The sequence below is a fragment of the Suricata suricatta genome, chromosome 10 (genome assembly GCF_006229205.1).
Source record: "Suricata suricatta isolate VVHF042 chromosome 10, meerkat_22Aug2017_6uvM2_HiC, whole genome shotgun sequence".
NCBI lineage: Eukaryota > Metazoa > Chordata > Mammalia > Carnivora > Herpestidae > Suricata > Suricata suricatta.
In genome coordinates, this window is record NC_043709.1 from 72,787,085 (window position 1) to 72,808,776 (window position 21,692).

The 21,692-nt window shown below is 35.6% G+C and overlaps 1 protein-coding gene across 1 annotated transcript in view; it reads left to right on the top strand.

The window, feature by feature from the left end:
- ABCD2 (ATP binding cassette subfamily D member 2) overlaps window positions 1–12,539 on the top strand; it is a 62,029-nt gene extending 49,490 nt beyond the window's left edge. The window contains exons 9-10 of the mRNA XM_029954355.1: window positions 3,427–3,552; window positions 8,919–12,539. Coding sequence (XP_029810215.1) covers window positions 3,427–3,552; window positions 8,919–9,138 — 346 coding nt within the window. The 3' untranslated portion in view covers window positions 9,139–12,539. The remainder of the gene's footprint in view (window positions 1–3,426; window positions 3,553–8,918) is intronic.
- Window positions 12,540–21,692: the final 9,153 nt, after the last annotated feature.

Below are 21,692 nucleotides of genomic sequence, written 5' to 3' on the forward strand. Positions count from 1 at the left end.
TAACATGGTATTTGTAATGATGTACATGGTTAGTTCAAGAATATGGCAAGCTAATTTGCAACAACCTGGATGGAACCAGAGAGGATTATGCTAAGTAATATTCATCAGTCAGAGAAAGACAAATATCATATGATTGCACTTCTATGTGGAATTTGAGAAACAAACGAGCAAAGAGGGAAGAGAGAGAGAGAGAGAGAGAGAGACAGAGAGCGAGTCAAACCAAGAAGCAAACTCTTAACTATAGAGAACAAACTGATGGTTACCAGAAGGGAGGTGGGTGGGGGTATGGGTTAAATAGGTGATGGGATTAAGGAGTGCACTTGTGATGAGGACCTAGTGTTGAATCACTACATTGTACACCTGGAACTAATATTACACTGCGTTAACTAACAGGATTTAAATGAAAACTTAAAAAGAATATGGCAAACTAAAAAATGCAAACCAAAATTTGCTAACTCACAGAATTTTTAGTATAGTGTATTTTAAAATGTCCCTTTCTCAGATAGTGCGGTGAGATTCAAGACTAAACTTTACTGTTTGACATTTATAACCAGCTGTTACCCTGAATCTGTTTGAGCCTTGTCCATAAATACTCAGTAACATGATCACCAGCATAGTTGGTGAAATATAATATGGTGGAATGTAAAATGTGGCCATAAATTTCTCACTGTGTCAGTGTGTTAATAAAATAAACCCTGTAACAAAGAGCAAGAGGCATTAATCTCAACCCAAAGAGATCTGTAAGCACTTGTAATTTGAAATAAATAGTTTATACTTGGTATCTAGAATATTTCAGGTATAATGTGAGACTAAATAAACACAAGTTACAAACATCAATAGAAGGAAAATTTAGTGATGTATATAGAAAATCAGCAACGATGAGCAAGTTGTTGGAAAGCAGAATCTGTTGAGAAAAAAAACCAAAATGAAATAGAAAGTTCAAACCCAATGAAGGAAAAGTATAATAATAATATATAATAATAATCTTTCTCAAAGGATTAATAGCAATCTTTGAATGGCAATACGAAAGAACATTGGCAGGGAGTACTTAGTTATCACAGGAGGATACTCTTTTTGAGAGGACTTTAATTTTAATGTTTAAAGAATGATCAGAAAAGTTCTGTCTTAAGAGGGATAGAGTAGATCCTTCACAAAGCTCCCTCTTTTGATGATAAACCAAAAGGAAAAGAATGGGAAGTCTGAGAAACAATATTACGTGTATTTCACTGGGTTATATCAGCCCAGATTCCAGATATTATTCAAGTTAAATACACACACATGCACGCACATACACATGCACACGTGCCCCAGTTCTGCCAAGAACACAAAACTATGCAATCTATCTTACATCTGCTAGACTAAGGATTGCTATGACAACCGAATGTAAGACATATACTTTATTTCTAATTCTAAAATGGCATCTCTTCTCTGTTTAGCTCAAAGCACTCTGAAAAATGACACAGTACAATAAGGAACTAAATTACTAGAAAAATATTCACACCAAAAAAGGAAAATTTATCCCAAATCCCTCTTTTATACTTCTTTTTCTTCTCCCTCTTTTCTATTTAAAAATATTATCAACAAAATAGTAAACAACTCTGAGACAAAAGAGTAATGCTTAATACCTAAACCAGAACAGTAACCAAAAACCAACTACCATGACTATTTCTGTTAATGTTATGAGGAATCTCCAGTGATCTTTAAGTTTTTTTGCATGGAAAGCAGTTGTTAAAGTCAAATGGGGCATTAAAGTTAACTTGACTCCTATATCCAATAGCCTTGACTACCCTCCCTGGAATAGGTAACAAGATCCTATTAACCAAGTCAGTCAGGGTCCCTGGGTGGCTCAGTCAGTTAAGCGTCTGACTTTGGCTCAGGTCATAATCTCATAGTCAGTGAGTTCGAGCCCCACATTAGGCTCTGTACTGACAGCTCAGATTCTGTGTCTCCATCTCTCTCTGCTCCTCCCATGCTTGTGCTCAGTCTGTCTCTCAAAAATGAATAAAGTTTAAAAAAGAAACAAATCCATCATAGAAAAACAACTTAAAATGCTAAATAATTATGCTGAAGGAGAAATTACTACTGGTTTCAAATTTATCTTTTCAGTGTCATTTATTTTTAAAGATCAGAAAATTTTCATGGAGGAAATTGTCCTGGTAAATACTTAAACTAATTTTCAGCTCTGAAATAAATAATAAATGACAGAGCATTAGTTGACCTTTGGTCCCATTAACCAAGCTAAGTCATGTTGCTGAGTACCAAATATATACCTAAAGTCCAAATAGTATTGAAAGAAGACAGGGAAAGGAAAAAGAAAGATAAGAGCAGAGGGATGAGGTGAAAGGAAGAGAATAAATAGAAGGAAATTATAGTAAATGATAAGTTCCTCTGGTAGTGGTAGACAGTCATTTCCAAAGTAAAAATTGAGCTAGAAAAACTAAATTACTGGGGTGCCTGGGTGGCGCAGTCGGTTAAGCATCCAACTTCAGTGCAGGTCATGATCTCATGGTTCGTGGGTTCGAGGCCCGCATTGGGCTCTGTGCTGACAGCTAGCTCAGAGCCTGGAGCCTGCTTCAGATTCTGTATCTCCCTCTTTCTCAGACCCTCACCTGCTCATACTCTCTCTCTCTTTCTGTCTCTCAAAAAATAAATAAAGATAAAAATTTAAAAAATAATAAATTAAAAAAAAGAAAAATAACTTATAGAATGTAAGCAGAAAATGTTTACTGATTTTTTTTCCCTTAAGAATGTGCGAAGCATGGTCTCAATGTTACCAGGTTAAATGTCTACTGTGAATTTGTCAGATTAGGCATACTACTTTTAAAGAATCTTGTAGCAATGAAATTCCATTAACAGTGTTTTGGTACTTACGATGTTGATTAAGTTATCTTCTCACTAAATCTTTGCTAACAGGGCTTTGGCCTGTTTGATAATTAGCTACTGTAATGTACTTTTCATGTAATTAGTCAGAACCTGTCACCAGGAATGAACTTGCCTTCTATGGGAAAATGCACTCAGTGACCTGCCTCATCCTTCCTATGTCTCATACCCATGATTCACCCATCTGCATAACAATAAAGCTTATTGTATAGTGAATAGGCATCAGGAAATCTATTTAAAATTTTAGAATGATATAACACCCTAATGCAAAGAGGGAGGATGACTCCTCTTTTTCTATTGTTTGTCACTTTTACTAATGTCATATACTCTTTTGCTCCTTTAAAGTTAACATTGCAGAGCTGGCTCAGTTGATAGAGCATGCTACTCTCGATCTCAGAGTCATGGGTTCAAGCTCCACATTGTGGATAGAGCTTACTTTAAAAAATTAAAAAAATAAAGTTAACATTGTGAATTATATTGTCCATATAATGATTTATAATTCAAATAGGAAAGCCATTAATTTATTTTTGTTATTTTTTTTCCAAGACCAAAATATGCATTACTGGATGAATGTACCAGTGCTGTCAGCATTGATGTTGAAGGAAAGATATTTCAGGCTGCAAAGGGGGCTGGAATTTCCTTATTATCTATAACACACAGGCCTTCTCTGTGGTAAGTGTTTCCAATGCTAATTGCAAATAGATGGTTTATAGTCGTTCCTTTTTACTTTTTTTCTTTTGTTTAGAGACAAAGAAAGAGAGAGGGCATGTAAGCAGGAGAGAGGGGCAAAGGAAGAGAGAGAGAGAGAGAGAGAGAGAGAGATAGAGAGAGAGAGAGCGAGCATCTCGAGCAGCTCCATGCAAACCTGGAGCGCAACCTATGGCTGGATCCCACGACCCGCGATCATGACCTGAGCCGAAATCCAGAGCTGGATGCTCAACCAACTGATCCACTCAGGCGTCCCTTCTTATATTTCTTAAATAGTAACTTTGTCTAGGGGGCCTAGGTAGCTCAGTTGGTTAGCAACCAATTCTTGATTTCAGCTCAGGTCATGATCTCACAGTTCATGATATCAAGCCCCATGTCGGGCTTGGCACTGACAGTGCTGAGAATATTTCTCTCTCTGTCTCTCTTTGCTCCTCCCCAGCTCACATGCATATACGCACATGCATGTTCTCTCTCTCTCTCAAAATAAATAAACTTAGGATACCCTACACATCACATCATAACATATATACACTATTTAACAACTATTATCTCATCCCAATAATTCTGAAAAAAGTGGATCAAGTGTGTTTTTTATTATAAATTAAGAATTATGGGATTCTTTTCTGGGAAAGAATATATCTATGTAATTTTATATCATCTTTTTACCCCTTTTTTTCAAAATCCAGGAAAAAACTACACAACGTAATATTCCCACACATGATTAAGTTAGAGAAAATATGGAGGGGGAAGCTTTTTTTTTGCTTTTGTTTTAAGGAAAAATGTATGAAAATATTTTCTAAATATTATCCCATTAAATCTAATGGGATTTACCCTATTTAAAGAAATGACAACACGATTTTTACCATTCCCCTACTTTTCCATTGATTGATCACCATAATAATAGTTGCTAGTGCAGAGTCAGCACCTATTCTGTTCCAGACTCATGTTTAAGTTTCATAACAACCCTATAGAGAGTATGGGTAGTCTAATTATTCCCATTTTACCAATAAAGAAACTGAGAACTGGAAAAACAAGAAAAGTAACTTACCATGATCACTCTATCCTATAGTATGCTGCTCAATTTATTATAAGGAGCTCAAAATGCACCTTATATATAAGCCATAAAAACATTTGTTTATTTATACTACAGTCCACTACTTTGATATTTGTTTCATCAACCAAAATCTTTTCTTTTGACATATCAGTTACGATAGTGGATTCCATATGCTTTAGTCTCATATTTCTCAAGGGACCAGCAGGACTTCTCCTCTCTTTCTAGCTGGAATATTCTGTAGCAGGTGGCTAATCACATTCTAGGCCAAAGCTGCCATCATGTAGGTGACTTCAAAACTAGGCTAAGTAACCAGCTTTATTTGAGTTAATCCTAGACCTTTCACTGTGTAGAGAATGTTTACTTTAAAATTGTGAGTAAACTGAGTATTCAGTTCAGGTCAGGCTTTCACTGTTCAAAGCTCTTTGACTCTGTATTCTACTTCTATTGAAAAGATAATATTCGATTTGGTCTTCATTTAAGCTTTCAGATTTTTCATAATTGTTCCCTGGAGAGAGCTGACCTGGAAATAGAGCATTTCATGAAATGACCCTTTCTATAGAACTTTGTGGTTTGTCTCTGTTGCTAAGAACTAGTTGGAATCTGGAGTGATAAAATCTCCCCAGAAGCAGTCAGGATCTAGTCCAGGATGAGTGCATGGCAATGAATGTGATTCCTCTGACTTCCCTGGAGGAAACCAACAGGAACTGGATCTCTACAATAATTATGACATTTGTCTATAAATCCCTTAATCAGCAATGAAATACAACCACGCCAGAAGAACTCTTGAACCTTTTCTGGTATACACATGTCATTTCCAGACATACTTCCTAATTGATCACATGTTAGGACAATATGGAGTTATGTCTTAGTTCTGGTACTTTTCTGACCTTCATCAATTAATTTATCATGCCATTCTGTCACTTAGTTCCTTATTCAAGAAGCCTAAAAAGACATTGGAAACATAATTAGCCATTTTTTTCTCAATTGAAGGAACAAATAGGTTTTGGTTGTTGTTGTGATTTTAAAGGCTTCTATTTAGAGCAATTTTATGTTCACATATAAATTGACAGGAAGGGACAGAAATATTCCATATACTCAGCCCCCATATATACATAGATGTATTATCAACATCCACAGTAGAGTGAAACATTTGTTATGACTGATGAACCTACATTGACACATCATTATTTACATTAGGGTCATTCTTGGTGATGTACAGTCTATGGGTTTGAACAAATTTTTAGCTGCGTATATCCATCATCACAGTATTGTATAGAGAATTTTCATTGCTCTAAAAATTCTCTGTGTTCTGCCTATTCATCCCTCACTTTCCTCAAGCTCTAGAAAACACTGATCCTTAATGCCTCCCATCTTTTTACCTTTTTCAGAATGTCATATAGCTGGAATCATATACTATGTAGCCTTTTCAGTTTGGCTCCTTTCACTTAGTAATAGTCATTGAAGTTTCTTCCATGTCTTTTGATCACTAGGTAGCTCATTTCTTTTTAGCACTTAATAATATTTCATTGTTTGGATGCAGACAGTTTATTTATCCATTCAACTACTAAAAGACATCTTGCTTACCTTCAGTTTGGGGATGTAGGAATAAACCTCCTCTAAAACATATGAACCTTCATATGAAGGTTTTCAGGTAGACACAAGTTTTCTCAGCTCCTTCAGGTAAATATCAAGGAGTGCAATTGCTGGATCACTTAGGAAGAGTATCTTTAGTTCTGTAAGAAACTGGAAAATTGTCTGCCAAAATGACTGTACCATTTTGCATTCCCACAAGCAACGAATAAGTTTCTTTTGCTCCACAGTCTTGGTGGTACTTGGTGTTATCAGGGTTCTGGATTTTGGCCATTCTAAAAGGTATATAGAGGACAAATATTTTTTAAGCTAATTATAAAATCTGTAATTTTATGCCTTTCAATAAGAAAAAGATGTTTTTAATTGTAGCTTTCATAGTATATTTCTCCAGAGAACTAAAAATTGTGTTACTTCTGCATTATGAATTAATTCAGGTGTTTTAGGCTGAAGAAATCTATCATTTCTGATTAACATTTCTCCCTAGATGAAATTATTTTCCCTGAAAAAATTTCAGAAGAGAGAAAAAAATGTATTTATTTTTCCCAAGGCAGCAAAGTGATAATTATTGATTATAAAGATTAAAATCAATATCAGTATATAAAAAGCTCAAAAACTATAGAAGCTTATTAAATTATTTGATTCCTGGACAGAATTATAGCTTTATACCTATGACTTTCCTAAGCTTTACTTTATTTGTGCAGGAAGTCTGCAGATTCCTTCTAGTCTCAGTTAATATAATAGTTTCCTTTATATCCTCTAAAGCAAACCCTGAAATACTAATATTTTAGCCCATTATAGTAGCGCACACTTTTGAATCTTAGGTAATGAAACACCCATACATTTTCTTCCTCCCATGTAGAAATCAAATAGTGTTGTGAGACTGGAAGAATGATCCAGACCTTCACTATAGATTGGAGATAAAAGTTGATCCCCAGGGTCAGAACTACTGCATTCTGAAATTGCTCTCCCTGGATCCAAGGTTAGGAAAAGTCCAGGAATATATATATATATATATATATATTTTTTTTTAAATCATTAATCTCTGTCATATGTTATCAAACTTTCAACCTTCAGCTTGAGAGTGATTTTACTCTTTTACACACAGTTTAACCCAGGTTATTTCTTCCATTTTACAACATGATAAAACTACCTAATCAACATGAGATGAAACCAAAGGTCCTACTATTGATGAATAGATCAACAAAATGTGCAAAACCACACAGTGGAATATTATTCAGCCATAAAAATGAAGGAAATACTAATACATGCTCCAAGTAGATAAGGTTTGAAATCATTTTCAGTGAAAGAAGTCAGTCACAAAAAGCCACATATTATATGATTTGTGTATTGAAATGTCTAGAATAGACAAACACAGAGACACAGAAAGAAAATTGATAGTTGGGAAGAGTTGAGCGGGGGCGGGGGAAGGGCTGCTAATAGGTATGGGGTTTCTTTTGGGAGTAAATTGGATAGTAGTAATGCTTACATGAGCTTCTGAATCAACTAAAAATCACTGAATTTTATTAAAAGGATGAGTTTATAGTATCTGAATCGTATCTCAAATTTAAAAAAAGAAGTGAATCTACTTGAAATAAGCCCACTGATTATAGTAAATGATGACAAATGAGAGCTTAAAATTAAGGGATCAAGAAACAGTAAAAACTAAAAGAAAAAGACAGGAAAACTAATGATGCATAGGAATATGTGTCACTTCAGGATAGTGACAAAATGCAGGGGCTCAAGCAGGCAAGGCCAGCTCTGCTAGTATTACTCTCTCTACACAACCCCCACAAATCCCAGAAACCAGTGATCTTAAGCCTCTCTTTAGGACAACATGGATTGTCTCCTGTCTCGTCAATAAAATAATCTCTATACTTGTCTCAAGTTTCTAATTATGAACCAGAGCCATGAGAAGGGATACTAAATTATATGAAGGCATGGGAGTGTCTTTAAAAGATTTCTATCAAAGAGTTCATTTTTTAAAAAATGTTTCAAAACTGGGGCTCCTGCGTGGCTCAGTAGGGTAAGTGTCTGCCTCTTGATTTTGGTTCAAGTCATGATCTCATGGTTGTGAGATGGGGCCCCACATTGGCCTCTAGGCTGGATGTTCATCCTGCTTAAGATTCTCTCTCTCCCTCTCCCTCTGCCCCTCCCCAGGTGGCACATGTGCATGCTTTCTTTCTTTCTTTTAAAAAAATCTTTTAAAACTCTACTAGTGAGGACCTTTTACTTATGTAGAATAATTCATACTGAAAGGATTAATGAATTAGAATTATATTTCCTTTATTTTTCTTAGTTTTTTTCCCACTATATAACTTTAAAAGTTTACTTTCTTCCCTCAGCTTGTTTTTCTTATTCCCATTCTAACCAAGCTTTGATATTTATTTAGTGGCCATACTGGGTCACGAAGATAAATTAAACAGATACAAGCAGCATGTCTTCCTTTGAAGTTCATACACATTTAGAATATGAAATAAATTTAATATAGGCAATAGAATTCCCAAGAGATTAATGACTATTGAAGTTTTAAAAATCACAATATTTAACCTCTTGAGGGATTCTTGAAAATCAAATGTAAAATAGTTACCTTACTTAAAATTTGCCTTTGGATGTGAACTGGAATGATAAACCTAAAATGGCTTTTCACAGTTATTGCTAATAACATTATTTCATTTTGATCATGCAGGAAATACCACACTCATTTATTACAGTTTGATGGGGAAGGAGGTTGGCGCTTTGAACAACTGGATACCGCTATCCGCTTAACACTCAGTGAAGAAAAACAAAAGCTAGAATCTCAGCTAGCTGGAATTCCCAAAATGCAGCAGAGACTCAATGAACTATGTAAAATTTTGGGAGAAGACTCAGTGCTGAAAACAATCAAAAATGAAGATGAGACATCCTAATTTGTTTTGACATGTTTTAAAAGTTAATTTTTAGGTAAAGAGACACTCTGTTATAGTGCATGCATTGTGTTTAAGCTAAGCACAGAGAAAAAGGAAGGAATGTTTTATAAGATTTTAGATTCAAGGAAATATATGATCTGGCTTTTCAGAGGAAAATAAACAAATGCATTATGTGATATTAGTCATTCTGGCTTATAGTAATTCCTAGTGAAAGCCTAATTCACCTGTAAAACAAGATTTTCTAGGTGAATTTATGATGAATACCAGATTGACTGTGGATGTGATGTGTCTGAAGTTCTTAACAAGCATGGGAGATATCTTGAGAATGGAACAACTTAAGAACAGCATTTGGTTTGAAAACAGGTGCATAAAATTAGAGATTGAGTAACATCTCAGTCCATTTATGGTGATTAGGTTTAATAGCTAGAATTCATGTTCATCATTGCTAGTGGTCAACTAAACCTGTATACAAAATAGCTGACAGTTTGATAAATGATTTCAATATTTAAAAAATTATTTTAATGGCAGTGGTTGAAAGAAAGAAGCATGGCTGTACATGTGTAAAATGCCATATCTTTAAATTTTAGATTTTGAGCATCTTAACATGGACACATAACAAATTAGTCTTAATGAGAATCTTACATATTTGTTAATAAACTCCTTCGTTTTAAAAAGAGAATGGCCAGTACAGAAAAGGAGTATTCAAACAATGTATGTCTCAGACTGTTACTTTGTTTGGTAGCATTATGTACTGCAACTTCTGTCCAGAAATACTCAGCTTGTTTTTGTGCTCAGAGGAGGAGTCCACCAGATTTTTAAATAGTAGCGCTATTGTGGAGTATAGCTAGAGCTTCTCAAAATCACAGTAGTAATAGCACACATTGAAATAACACTTTATAATTTATAATCCTCATTTATATCACTTCATTTTAATTCTTATGGCAACCTATCAAGGCAAATACTCTTTGCCTACTTCACTTTTGAGGAAATTGACACTCAAACTTGCCTTAATTATGCAATTTATTTAGGGACAGATCCAAGGATCAAATAATGTTCTCCTGATTCCTTAATTCAGTCTTATTTCCACTTACGACTATTATCCTCGAAATCTAACTGAACTGTAATATCAATAAAAGTTAGATGAGATGTTGAAAAGAAAATGAATTTGGTAATGACAGTGATATTACTATTTGGTTATTGCTAAAAGACATGGAGGTGAAATACAAGGTGGAAAGGTCATTGGACTGTGGTTTAAAATGAACCAAGAAAGCTAGCAGATTTTTCAGCCACTGTACACTCCCACTCAATATTGATGTGCCTCAACAGTTAGCAGTCAGAAGGGAAATTAATTGTGTTACCGATAAACTTTAATATTTATTGAATGTAATGAGAAAGAATCTGCATCGAATAGCCCATGTGAAATAAAGCTTATCTAGTCGTGTGCCCTGGAGTTGGAAATACAAAAGCCAGAACTGGCATTTTAATCTCCTACTGCCTATGACACCATGTTGACAGGCCAGAAAAAATGAGAGTGATCAGTTGTTCGTGGTTTTGTGTACAGATTTATACACAACCATAACAGATACTAAGTCAGTGATTCTCAGACTATCAGGTGGTAGAATACTTGGAAATCATTCACGATCAATGTAGTAGAACATCATAATGTGTTCACATTTTCATTTCTGAGCCATTTTTAGTTATCAACAAATGTAACCATCTTGTAGGAAGGAAGTCAGTAGAAAATCATAATCAGTACATCTGTCTAGGTTTTTCTGTTAGTATCTTCAGGTACTCATATTTATCTGTCAGTTGTGGCTACTTCTTGTCAGAAAAGTGAGGCAAGTGTCAAAGGTTCAAAAACTGCATGGAGCCAAAACTTAAATTTGATAAAAATTATCCATTAATCTTAACTTCTATTTTAGTGGTGAATCAGTTTATCCTGCTGTAGGAAACTGTGAGAGGGAGGTGTCTTAAGTTAACTCTAAAAGGTACAGGAAGAAAATGAAAAGTCCTCATTTGAAACATGTGTGTAATTTCCATGCCTTAATTTTCACAATTTGAAAAATAAAGCATTTAGGTCCTAATATATTGTGTTTTGAAACCTAGAAATGAATGCCAAAACAAATATTAGATTTGTAATTAGCCCTTATTCAATATATCCTATCAATGAGCTGAAATAAATAAGCTTCATTATTTATAATGTACAGGATCAAGGATGTTTAAAATTCTGTACTAAAAACTGTACACACTGTAATTTAAATGTTAAAGTTCTAAGAGAACTTTAGATGAGTTTTTTGTGCCTATTTATTTTCTGAATTTTTATCAAGGACCAATATCCTCCAACCTGGAGGGGGAAGAAAATCTGTGATTTCAATTTGTGTTGATGTACCATTTAACTGTTTCCAAAATGGTCCATTGGGTATGCCATATTTTACAATTCTTCTAGTTACATTTTACAAAAAAATGAACAAGATTAAGAAATCAAATAGCCATCTCTGAATACAGCAAAAGGTAGATGAAAGGAAAAAGAAATGATATTTCAATTTTCAAACTTCTTTTACCATGTTATCTATTACCCAACTTTTGACTTTTGGGTTTTTTGTTTTTTTGTCAAAGAAAGGCATAAATTTATGGAGATTGATTTTTTAAATGTGCAATTTTTGGCTAACTTCCAAACTTGGAAAGTAAGTTGCATTCTATAAAAATGTTGCATTTTATTTCTCCAGCATGTAGCATTAGGCCAAGCATGAGTCTAAAATTGTGTGCATTCTTGTAAACAAGATAATGTTTAAAATCCCTTTCTAGTAATCTCAAGGACAATACATATCCCAATATTCAGCCAAGTTTACATTTGTTTACAATGGGGATGGGTTTCCCTTGACAGTAATTTGGGTTTTGTGTCAAATTATGCTCTGCCAGTAAATGTATAAATGAACATGTTAGTTTTTTATTTGAGACTTTGGTTCCAAGTATAGTTTCACATCTGGCAATAGGCTTAGCCTATTAAAATCCTTTTGGAATAGTTTATTTGATTCCATAAGCCTAGAAAAATTTGTTACACATTGGAACCCAAAATCCAGAAAATGTTACACACTTCTGAGGTATGCAGAATATGGTAATGATGATTAAACCATTGAGTAAAAGAGATGCCTTTGAAATAATTACTTTATGGGCAAATATGGTTCTCATTTAGAAATGTGAAGTACTTCCATAGAATCCGGGGTATTTACATTTCTGCTGATATACCCTTAGATATGTCAAATATGTTTCAGAGTTGTACTTGTCATGTTTGTCACATGAGAAATTTCAGATGGATGTATAAAATATTTTTATTAAAAGCAAATCCCTTCTTCATTGTTGGTGCATTTCGTGATTACCAAGTATAAAACTGCTATACAGTTTTTGTTGTGAAATGTTCAAAATCATTTATCTATACTTATATATAGGACTTGTGTTAATGAAAGCAAGTTAGAAAAATGCCCCTAATGGTAAAAAATAACTATGTAGCTAAGCTAGAATGTGGCTATTTGTGAATACTCTATAATATAGTCTCCAATGTGCAGTTGCTTGAGCTCAACATTTCTTATGAATTCCTTAATCATCATAAAGAAACGTTTGATTAATCTAAGGAATTACAATTTATTCTAGTGGTAGAAAATACCCTATTTCTACATTTTAAATGGCTTTGTTGAGTATGGGTCTATATACACCTCATGTACAGGTTGTATGGTATACAACTTTATATACTGCTATGAACAAATAATTGCTTAAATATTTATTTTCTTTATTAATTCAATACATACTTATTAAGTACCAGCCTATGCCAGGCACTGTGCTGGGTTCTAGGAATAAATAAAATATGGTCCCTGTCCAAAGAAGCTTACACTCCATTGAAAATTAGGAAAATGAGTACCCTGAGAGAAAAACTCAATAGCTACTATCTATTATTTACCAAGAAGGCACAAAGCATTGCACATATATTGACTCATTACATCTTCACAAAACTAATTCAATAAAAGTAGAAAATGAGGACAGGTTAAGTAATTCATCCAACCTCATACAGCTACTAAACTATAGAGCTGAAATTTGAACCTAAAAACATTGGATTACAACGCCCATGCAAGTCCCATCACTTTCCTTTTAATCAGTTTAGGTCAATTTTTCATTATAATTGTTTTAAACTCTAAGTTGTCAGTATATTTTTAACTGGCTCAAGGTTTCTGGTTAACCAAACATGCATTTTTTTCATCTAAAAAATTTACCATTTAAATTATACTTTCATTGTTTTTATTATAAATGTTGGATGCAGTCCTATGAGAGAAAAAGAACAAAAGGGCAAATTTTCAAACATAATGAGGAAGAAATGTCCAAACTGGTTAACATTCATTCATTCAGTAAATATTTATTGACACATTCAAGGTACCATTTACTGTGCTAGGGATTTTAAGGGCACAACACAGACCTGGTCTCTGTCCTCATGAAACATTTTAGTACATTAATAGTAAACAACTGTATACCTGTTAGATGTTATGTTCCCATGTAAATGGCATATTTGCTCTGTAGTATCCTCTCAATTCTTGTATTTCTTGCCTAGGACAACTCTGTTGCAACATGTAAGCAATAAGCATGTTCTGGCAGCAACATTCCCTTGATTACACATTTAAAGGCTTCACAATCCTCATGCCCTCCAACTTGGTCTAAATGACAAGGTCCAATAAAACCAGTCTGCAGGCCTATATCATCCTTCACCAATAGGTGCTCCCATACATTTAGCACGTTTTCTTGAAACCTGAGAAACAGCTTCTCAAGTTCAGGTCATGTAAAGTGAACCTGTTGTGTACAATGAAAAGTACAGCTCTTGTGTTAACACAAAATATAGACAACTAGCAAGATCATTCTAAAAAGCAAAAAGAAAATTAAATTTAAAATAAATAATTGTGAAAGTGAATACACAAGGCTTCTAAAATTAAGCATAATTAAAATTATATGCTCTATCTCAGTACTTGTTACCCAATGTAGAAGATAAAGTGATTAAGTATTTACCTATGTGTTCTAATGTGATTTAATACCTATAGTATAAACTATGCAACAATGAAACAATGAAATATTAAACATTAAGTAATATTCACTTGCCAAATCATTTAATTATAGTTAGTTTAATCCATATAAAATAAGAGGCAACCTTATATATCAAATATATTATTCAACTTCAATCTATTGAACATATTAAACTTAATTAAAATTTATTAGGCCTATTAGTCCTTTACTAATTAAAAAATATAAAAGCTTATTTAATGAATATATACAAAATGAATGTGAATATATATATGAAGTTTTACTGTACACATACAAAAATAGAATGCACACTTAAAAAAAAATCCCAAATGGAACATTTGCAAATTTGATTATGTACCAGGCCACATAACAAGTCTCAATAACGTTCAATCAATTTCTCTATGAAAAAAATGCAATGCATAATGTGCCAATATATAAAACTAGAAAGGTTTGTAGTGCTTTGGGACTCACATAAGGATGGGGTAAAAGAGGGGCGCCTGGGTGGCTCAGTCGGTTAAGCATCCAGCTTCGGCTCAGATCATCATCTTGCGGTTCGTGGATTCTAGCCCCGCATCAGGCTCTGTGCTGACAGCGAGCTCAGAGCCTAGAGCTGCCTCAGATTCTGTGTCTCCCACTCTCTCTGACCCTCCCCTGCTTGCACTCTCTCTCTCTCTCTCTCTCTCTCTCTCTCTCTCTAAAAAATAAATAAAAACCATAAAAATTTTTTTAAAAAGATGGGGTAAAGTAGGTCCTATAATAAGATGCCATCTTTTTGGAAAGCTAATAGAAAGTGGCCTTTGCAACCTGCAGATATTGGTACTCAAGAGTGGTAGACTGAGGGGATGCATGCCAAAGTCCACTTGTCAGGGCTAGCTTGTTGTTCCATGTAACTGCTTTCCAAGATCTGCAAACACGCGGTTTAGATATGTGAGGCTAGTGTAGATCCAAGCAGATACATATATTATCCTGCAACCTCACACACACACACACACACACACACACACACACACACACACACATTCTAGAAGTTTAATATAAAAACCGCACAATGACTTTGAGGACTTAAGTAGTGAAAAAAATATTTTTCTAATTGTGATAAAAAACATAACAAAGTTTATCATCTTAACCACTTTCAAGTTACAGTTCAATGGTGTTAAGTACATTCTCCTTGTTGTGAAACGTTTCATCTTACAAACTGGAAATTCTATATCCATTCAACAATAACTCCTCTTTCTCCCCTGCCTCCAGTCCCTAGTAACCATTGTTCTACTTTCTGTTTCAGTGAATTTGACCATATTAGGTACTTCACGAAAGTAGAACCGAACAGAATTTGTCCTTTTGTGACTGGCTTATTTCATTTAACATGATATCCCTAAGGTTCATCCATATTGTGACATGTGACAAATTTTCTTCCTTTTTAAGGCTGAATTAAAGTCATTGTACGTTTATACCGCATTTTGTTTACCCACTGTTCCATTGATAGAGCAGGCTGCATCTACCTTTCTGCTATTGTGAATAATACTGCTATGAACATGGGTGTGCAGCTGTCTCTTTAAGACTCTGCTTTCAATTCTTTTGGATGTAGACCCAGAAGTGTTAATGCTAGAATGTACGGTAGCACTGTTTTTAAGTTTTTGAGGACCCTCCATACGATTTTCCATAAGTAGCTGCACCAATTTACATTTCTTTCAACAGTGCAGGAGGGTTTCAATTTTTTCACATCCTCACCAACGCTTGATATATTTTTTAATAGTAGCCATTTTAATGGATGTGAGGTGATATCTCATTTTGGTTTTGGTTTACTTTCCTCATGATTAGTGATGTTGAGCATCTTTTCATATATTTCTTGGCCATTTCTATATCTTCTTTGGCTATATCTACTCTTTTGCTCAAATAATTTTTATTTATTTGTTTGTTTATTAATATTGTTTATTGTCAAGTTGGTTTCCAGTGCTCATCCCAACAAGTGCCCTCCTCTATGCTCATCACCCATTTTGAATAATTTTTTAAATTAAAACTTATTTCATGATGTTCCAGGCCCTCCATAATCTGGGCTCAATTTAGTTCCTCTGTTTCCCAAAGTTGTCCCTCTTTATCCCTCCTCATCCCTCTGTTCCTTCATTTCCTTGGCTGGACATGGCAGGTAGGTGTTTCCTTTTACTTTCTCTCTTATTCGTTTATTTTTTCAGTCATAAATATCTTTACCCCACCATCTTTATCTATTAACCTTAAGCTTTAAAGATGTCTTGAATTCTTTCTAGCTATAAAAACTTCTTCCTTTTTTTTTCTTTTTTAAATTAAGTAGGCTCCACACCCAACAGGGGGTCTGAACTCATGACCCTCAGAGCAAAAGTTGCATATTCCACTGAATGAGCCAGTTAGATGCTCCAATTTTCCTCTTTTTTTATGCTTTTAAAAAAGAGCACTTTATTTGAAATCCTATCATCACATTTTTTACATGCTGACTTTTATTATTTATTTTTGTACCTATCTTCCTCATTCATTCATTCATTTATTCATTTGTCACAAAATCTTCTCAGACTACTCAATCTAAAATAGCCATCAACCATTCCCTCTTAATCACATCCGTCAGTTTTATTTATATAGCTTATTTCTCTCTTTGTCTTTTTCACTTATTAGCTAGTTGATTCTCTCTGCTATGACCTCTGCCCTCCTTAGACTGCAAACTCTGGACTAGGAATTTTGCCTGACTTATTTACTAAAGTACTCATAACACTCAGACCAACAATAGCAGATACTTAAAAAGTATTTGTTCAATGGGTGCATTAATGAATAAGTGAATGAATGAATAAAAATAGAGCAAAAGAACAAATATTATGAATGAGAGAGTTAAAATGAATTAATGAGAATAAATAAAATCACTGAAGGAGAAATATAAAAAGAAGTACAGGGGTGCCTGGGTGGCTCAGTCAGTTAAATGGCCAACTTCCTCTCAGGTCATGATCTCGCATTTGTGGGTTCGAGCCCCGTGTTAGGCTCTGTGTCTCCTCTCTCTGCCCCTCCCGACTCATGCTCTGTCTCTCAAAAACAAATATTTTTAAAAAAAGTTTCTCAAACAAGAAAAAAAATTTTTAATAAAAAAAATAAAAAGAAGCACACTCTTTCCTTCAGATTCCTGTATATTAAGCCAATACTGCTAGGTAAAACTATAAAGTGTAGTTTTTTTTTTCCTCTTGAAAGAAAAATTGAACATCTTGGCGATTTTCAAGTATTTGCCTCATCCACCTTCTCTTCTCCTCTCCACAGTAAGTCAGGAGGTAATACTCTGGTTTTAATCTTACCAACAGGATGCTGATTATAAAAATTTCACAAATATTTCTTCTAATTCACAGATTCAATACAAATTAGATATTTCACTAACCATGTAACTGGACCACCTCTCTAACTGCTCCAGGTTTTCTCTCTCTGTGACCACAAGTGTACATCCTTCCTCTTTCTGCTTACTAGGTAGGGCTCAACACCCCTCAAGTCTGGTAGAGCATGTCCAGGTTCACAAATCCTATACCCTCTTTAAATAAATAAGATGAAGTCTTTCCTCAGATTAGTCATGAATTAACTTTTACATTCTTTAATGTTCATATAAAATTCAATACCAATAGAACAACCTAACCCTAATGACCGCTGGACTTTTGATGGTAAGAACAATTCAAATCAGAAAGCAAATTTCAATTCCAACCCATAACAGAGCCTATAAGAATGTAGCATCTCTTCTCGCCTCAGGAAGAGCCAAGGGTAGGCTGTCCCAATATGAACAACTTTGGTGTGAACATTATTGTGATTTAAAAGTAATTAAAACCCAGCAGATTCAGGAAAATCTTTTTACCTCACTTTCAACTGCCTGCTTGTATTGGGAAGAGAGCTATTAACAGAGATTCCTCTTTACCTAAGAAACTTACCTACATAATCGGGCAACTTTTGTTTTCCAAACACCTCCTTTCACCTTCTTGCTAATGGACTTTTTCCCCTTTGTATCTTCAGACCCCACTCCCATCTCCATAGCTCATATAAGCATCATGTTGCCTGACTGCCTTTGGAATTTCCATGTCTGTGTGGATTCCCCACGTGTATGCTATTAAATTTTATTTTCTCCTGTTAATCTGTCTGACGCCAACTTGATTCTTAGTTCAGCCAGCAGGACCTTGAAGGGCAGAAGAAACTGTTTCTCCCCAACCCTTACCATAAGCCTCAGGTGTAGGCCATCTGGGCAGTGATCAGGAACATGGGCTGTGAAGAAAGACTGGTTGGTTGAGTCCTACCTCTGCCACCTCCCCGCCGAACCTGTTACTTAACCTTTCCATGCCTTAGGTTTCTAATTTTTAACAAGAAGATAATAATAGTACTTACTTGGAAGTACATTGTGAGGATTAAATCTATTCACCCTTATAAAGTGCTCAGGAGAGAGCCTGGCATATGTTTATAGCTATTACCATTTACACATATTACTGTTAAGAGTTATTTAAATAAAAATCTAATCAGCACCCTTCCAGAAATGGTTGATTTTGAGAGTCATGGAAGATACAGGGCTAATTTATGGGGGAGGGGTGATACTTTTGGGGTGAGAAACCACAAGTGTGAGGTGCTAGCGGACAAGTAGCTCACTTATGTTGCAGGGTGATTACTCAATATGTTTGTGGAATAAATGACTGAATGACAGAATGAATAAGTAGGTGAGGCATTGGCAGAATAAAGAAAAAGGGAGATAGGCAAATGCCAAAGATAAAGCTGCAATTTTGCCTAATGCCCAAATGCCAGCTGGTATATCACTGAAATTGTAATGGACTTGCTATCTTTGCCATGGGTCCATTGGCTACTGTGCCTGAAACTATGTCTACACTGCTGTGTCCAACAAGTTGAAATACGAATCTTCTTCTCAATTTAGTATCTTCAGTCCCAAATCTGCCAGGGTCCCTACACTTCAGTGTGTCTACTTCATGTTTATTTCTTCCATACAATCCCGGTAAGGGACTTGGAGAAAAAGGAGAATGAAGGGAAGATAGAGAGAGGAAATGTGAGAGAGGAACTTTGTGACTGTGGTGGCAGTGACATTGGAAAGTATGCCTAGAGACAGTAATCCTAGAGCCTTAGTACCCTCATCATACCCACTTTCCTCTTCTTCTCTCTTACCTTGTCAAGAGGAGAATGCCCACATTCCCAGGGAATTCTAGAACAGGTGCCCATTGAAGACCTTCCTTTATGATCAAGATGAAAAATTGAGATTTGTCACAACTTCTTACTGATCTATTTTGAGTTATTTTAATGCCCCAAAACTATAGTGATCACACCCATCTGGAAAACCTCTAATCGTGTGTGACCAATTCTCTTCATGCCTGGACAAGAGTGGCTGAACAATGCTGGCAAGTCATTCTTGGGGGTAAAATGTCCACTATAAATTCATGGTGATTAAAAGACGTCTCAGTAACACTGAGTAATCCCACTATATTCCTTGTTCACTCTCTTTCCCATTTTCCACAACTTTTTTCTCTTTCTCTCTGAACAAGTCCAACTCTCCCTCCTTCTCTTTTTCTTACAGCTCGTCTCTGACTGACCCTTTACCTTTCTATGACCAAAGATGAAAACTTATCCTCATCCACATCCGTTCTACCCCGTCCCTTCTGGCAAACAGAAGTCTGCTTCTCTCGTTTTCTAAATCCATGGTTCCTATGAATCACACTTGCTACCTCCTCACGCCTCACACTCTATATCTAATTCACCTCCAAATCCTGTTCATTCTGCTTCCTAAGTAAGTGCATTCAAACCAGTCTCTTTTCCATCTTTGCCATGTTGGCAAGATTCCAGTAGACATCTCCCACTTGGGGGGGGGGCACCTGGGTGGCTCAGTCGGTTAAGTGGTCAACTTCAGCTGAGGTCATGATCTTACAGTTTGTGAGTCCGAGCCTCATGTTGGGCTCTGTGCTGACAGCCTGGAGCCTGGAGCCTGCTTCAGATTCTGTGTCTCCCTCTCTCTCTTCCCCTCCCCGGCTTGCTCACTCTCTCTCTCTCTCTCTCTCTCTCTCTCTCGGTCAAAATTAAATAAACATTAATTTTTTTAAAAAAAAGAAATCTCCCACTTGGTGTACTGCCATTGCTTCCTGACTGATCTTGCTGTATCCATACAACAACTCCATCTATCTATTCTCTTTTTTAAAATATTTTATTTAAAATTTTTTGTAATGTTTTTTATTTTATTTTTGAGAGGCAGAGAGAGACAGCACAAGCAGGGGAGGGTCAGAGAGAGAGGGAGTTGCAGAATCTGAAGCAGGCTCCAGGCTCTGAGCTGTCAGCACAGAGCCTGATGCGGGGCTCGAACCCATGAACCATGAGATCATGACCTGAACCGAAGCCAGACGCTTAACTGACTGAGCCACCCAGGCACTCCTAAAATATTTTATTTTAAAGTAATCTCTACACATGGGGCTCAAACCCACAACCCGGCGATCAAGAGTCTCATGTTCCACGGACTGAGCCAGACAGATGCCCTCCATCAATCTATTCTTAAAACCAAAAGCAAATAAAATATTTAAAAATGACTTTAAGTGTGATATTACACATATACCGAAAGCTTCACAAAACATAAATACACAATGTATATGCAATATGTTATCATAAATTGAATGCCAGTTTAACCACCACCCAAGTTAATAAATAGGGCACTGCCAGCTCTGAAGCCCACCTAAACCACTTTCTGACAACTAGCTCCTTTCCCCCACCACTATCCTGACGTCTAGCACTATACATTAGTTTTGCCTGTTTTTAACTTTGTGCAAGTCAGACCATACTGTATATATCGTTCTAAGTCTGGCTTCTTTCATTTAACATTATGTGCATGAAGTTTATCCAGGTTGCAGTGTAAAATCATAGTTTGTTCATTCTCGTTTTTATATAGCAATCTATTGTATACTTAGAGCACAATTATTAATATTACTATTTTTTAAGTTTATTTACTTATTTTGAGAGTGAGAGACAGCATGAAATGGGGAGGGTGGGAGAGAGGGGAGAGATCTCAAACAGGCTCAGTGTGGGGCTCAGTCTCACAAACCATGAGATCATGGCCTGAGCTGAAATCAAGAGTTGGTTGCTTAACGGACTGAGCCACACAGGCACTAATTCCACTCTTGAGGAACTTTAGATTGCTTCGAGATTAGGGCGATTAAGACCAGCAAGCTGCTATGGACACTGTTATACACGTCTCATGCTACAAATGTGCACACCTTTCTCTGGGGCCCATCCATTCTAGTCATAATGGCTACAGGGACCTTTCCTAATGCAAATCTAATCATATTATTCTCTCAATGGTTTTTGATAATTCTTGGGAAAAACTAAAATCCTACTCTCCTGCCTCTTTGCTTCGCTCCCTTATTTTTTCTTCAGATCTCAATCCTGTCTTCAGTCCCAGAGAGAAGCTTTCTCTAACCTTCCTCTCGGGTTTAATTTTCTTAACATCCCATGGGAACTTTTTACATTTGTGACATTTGTAATTT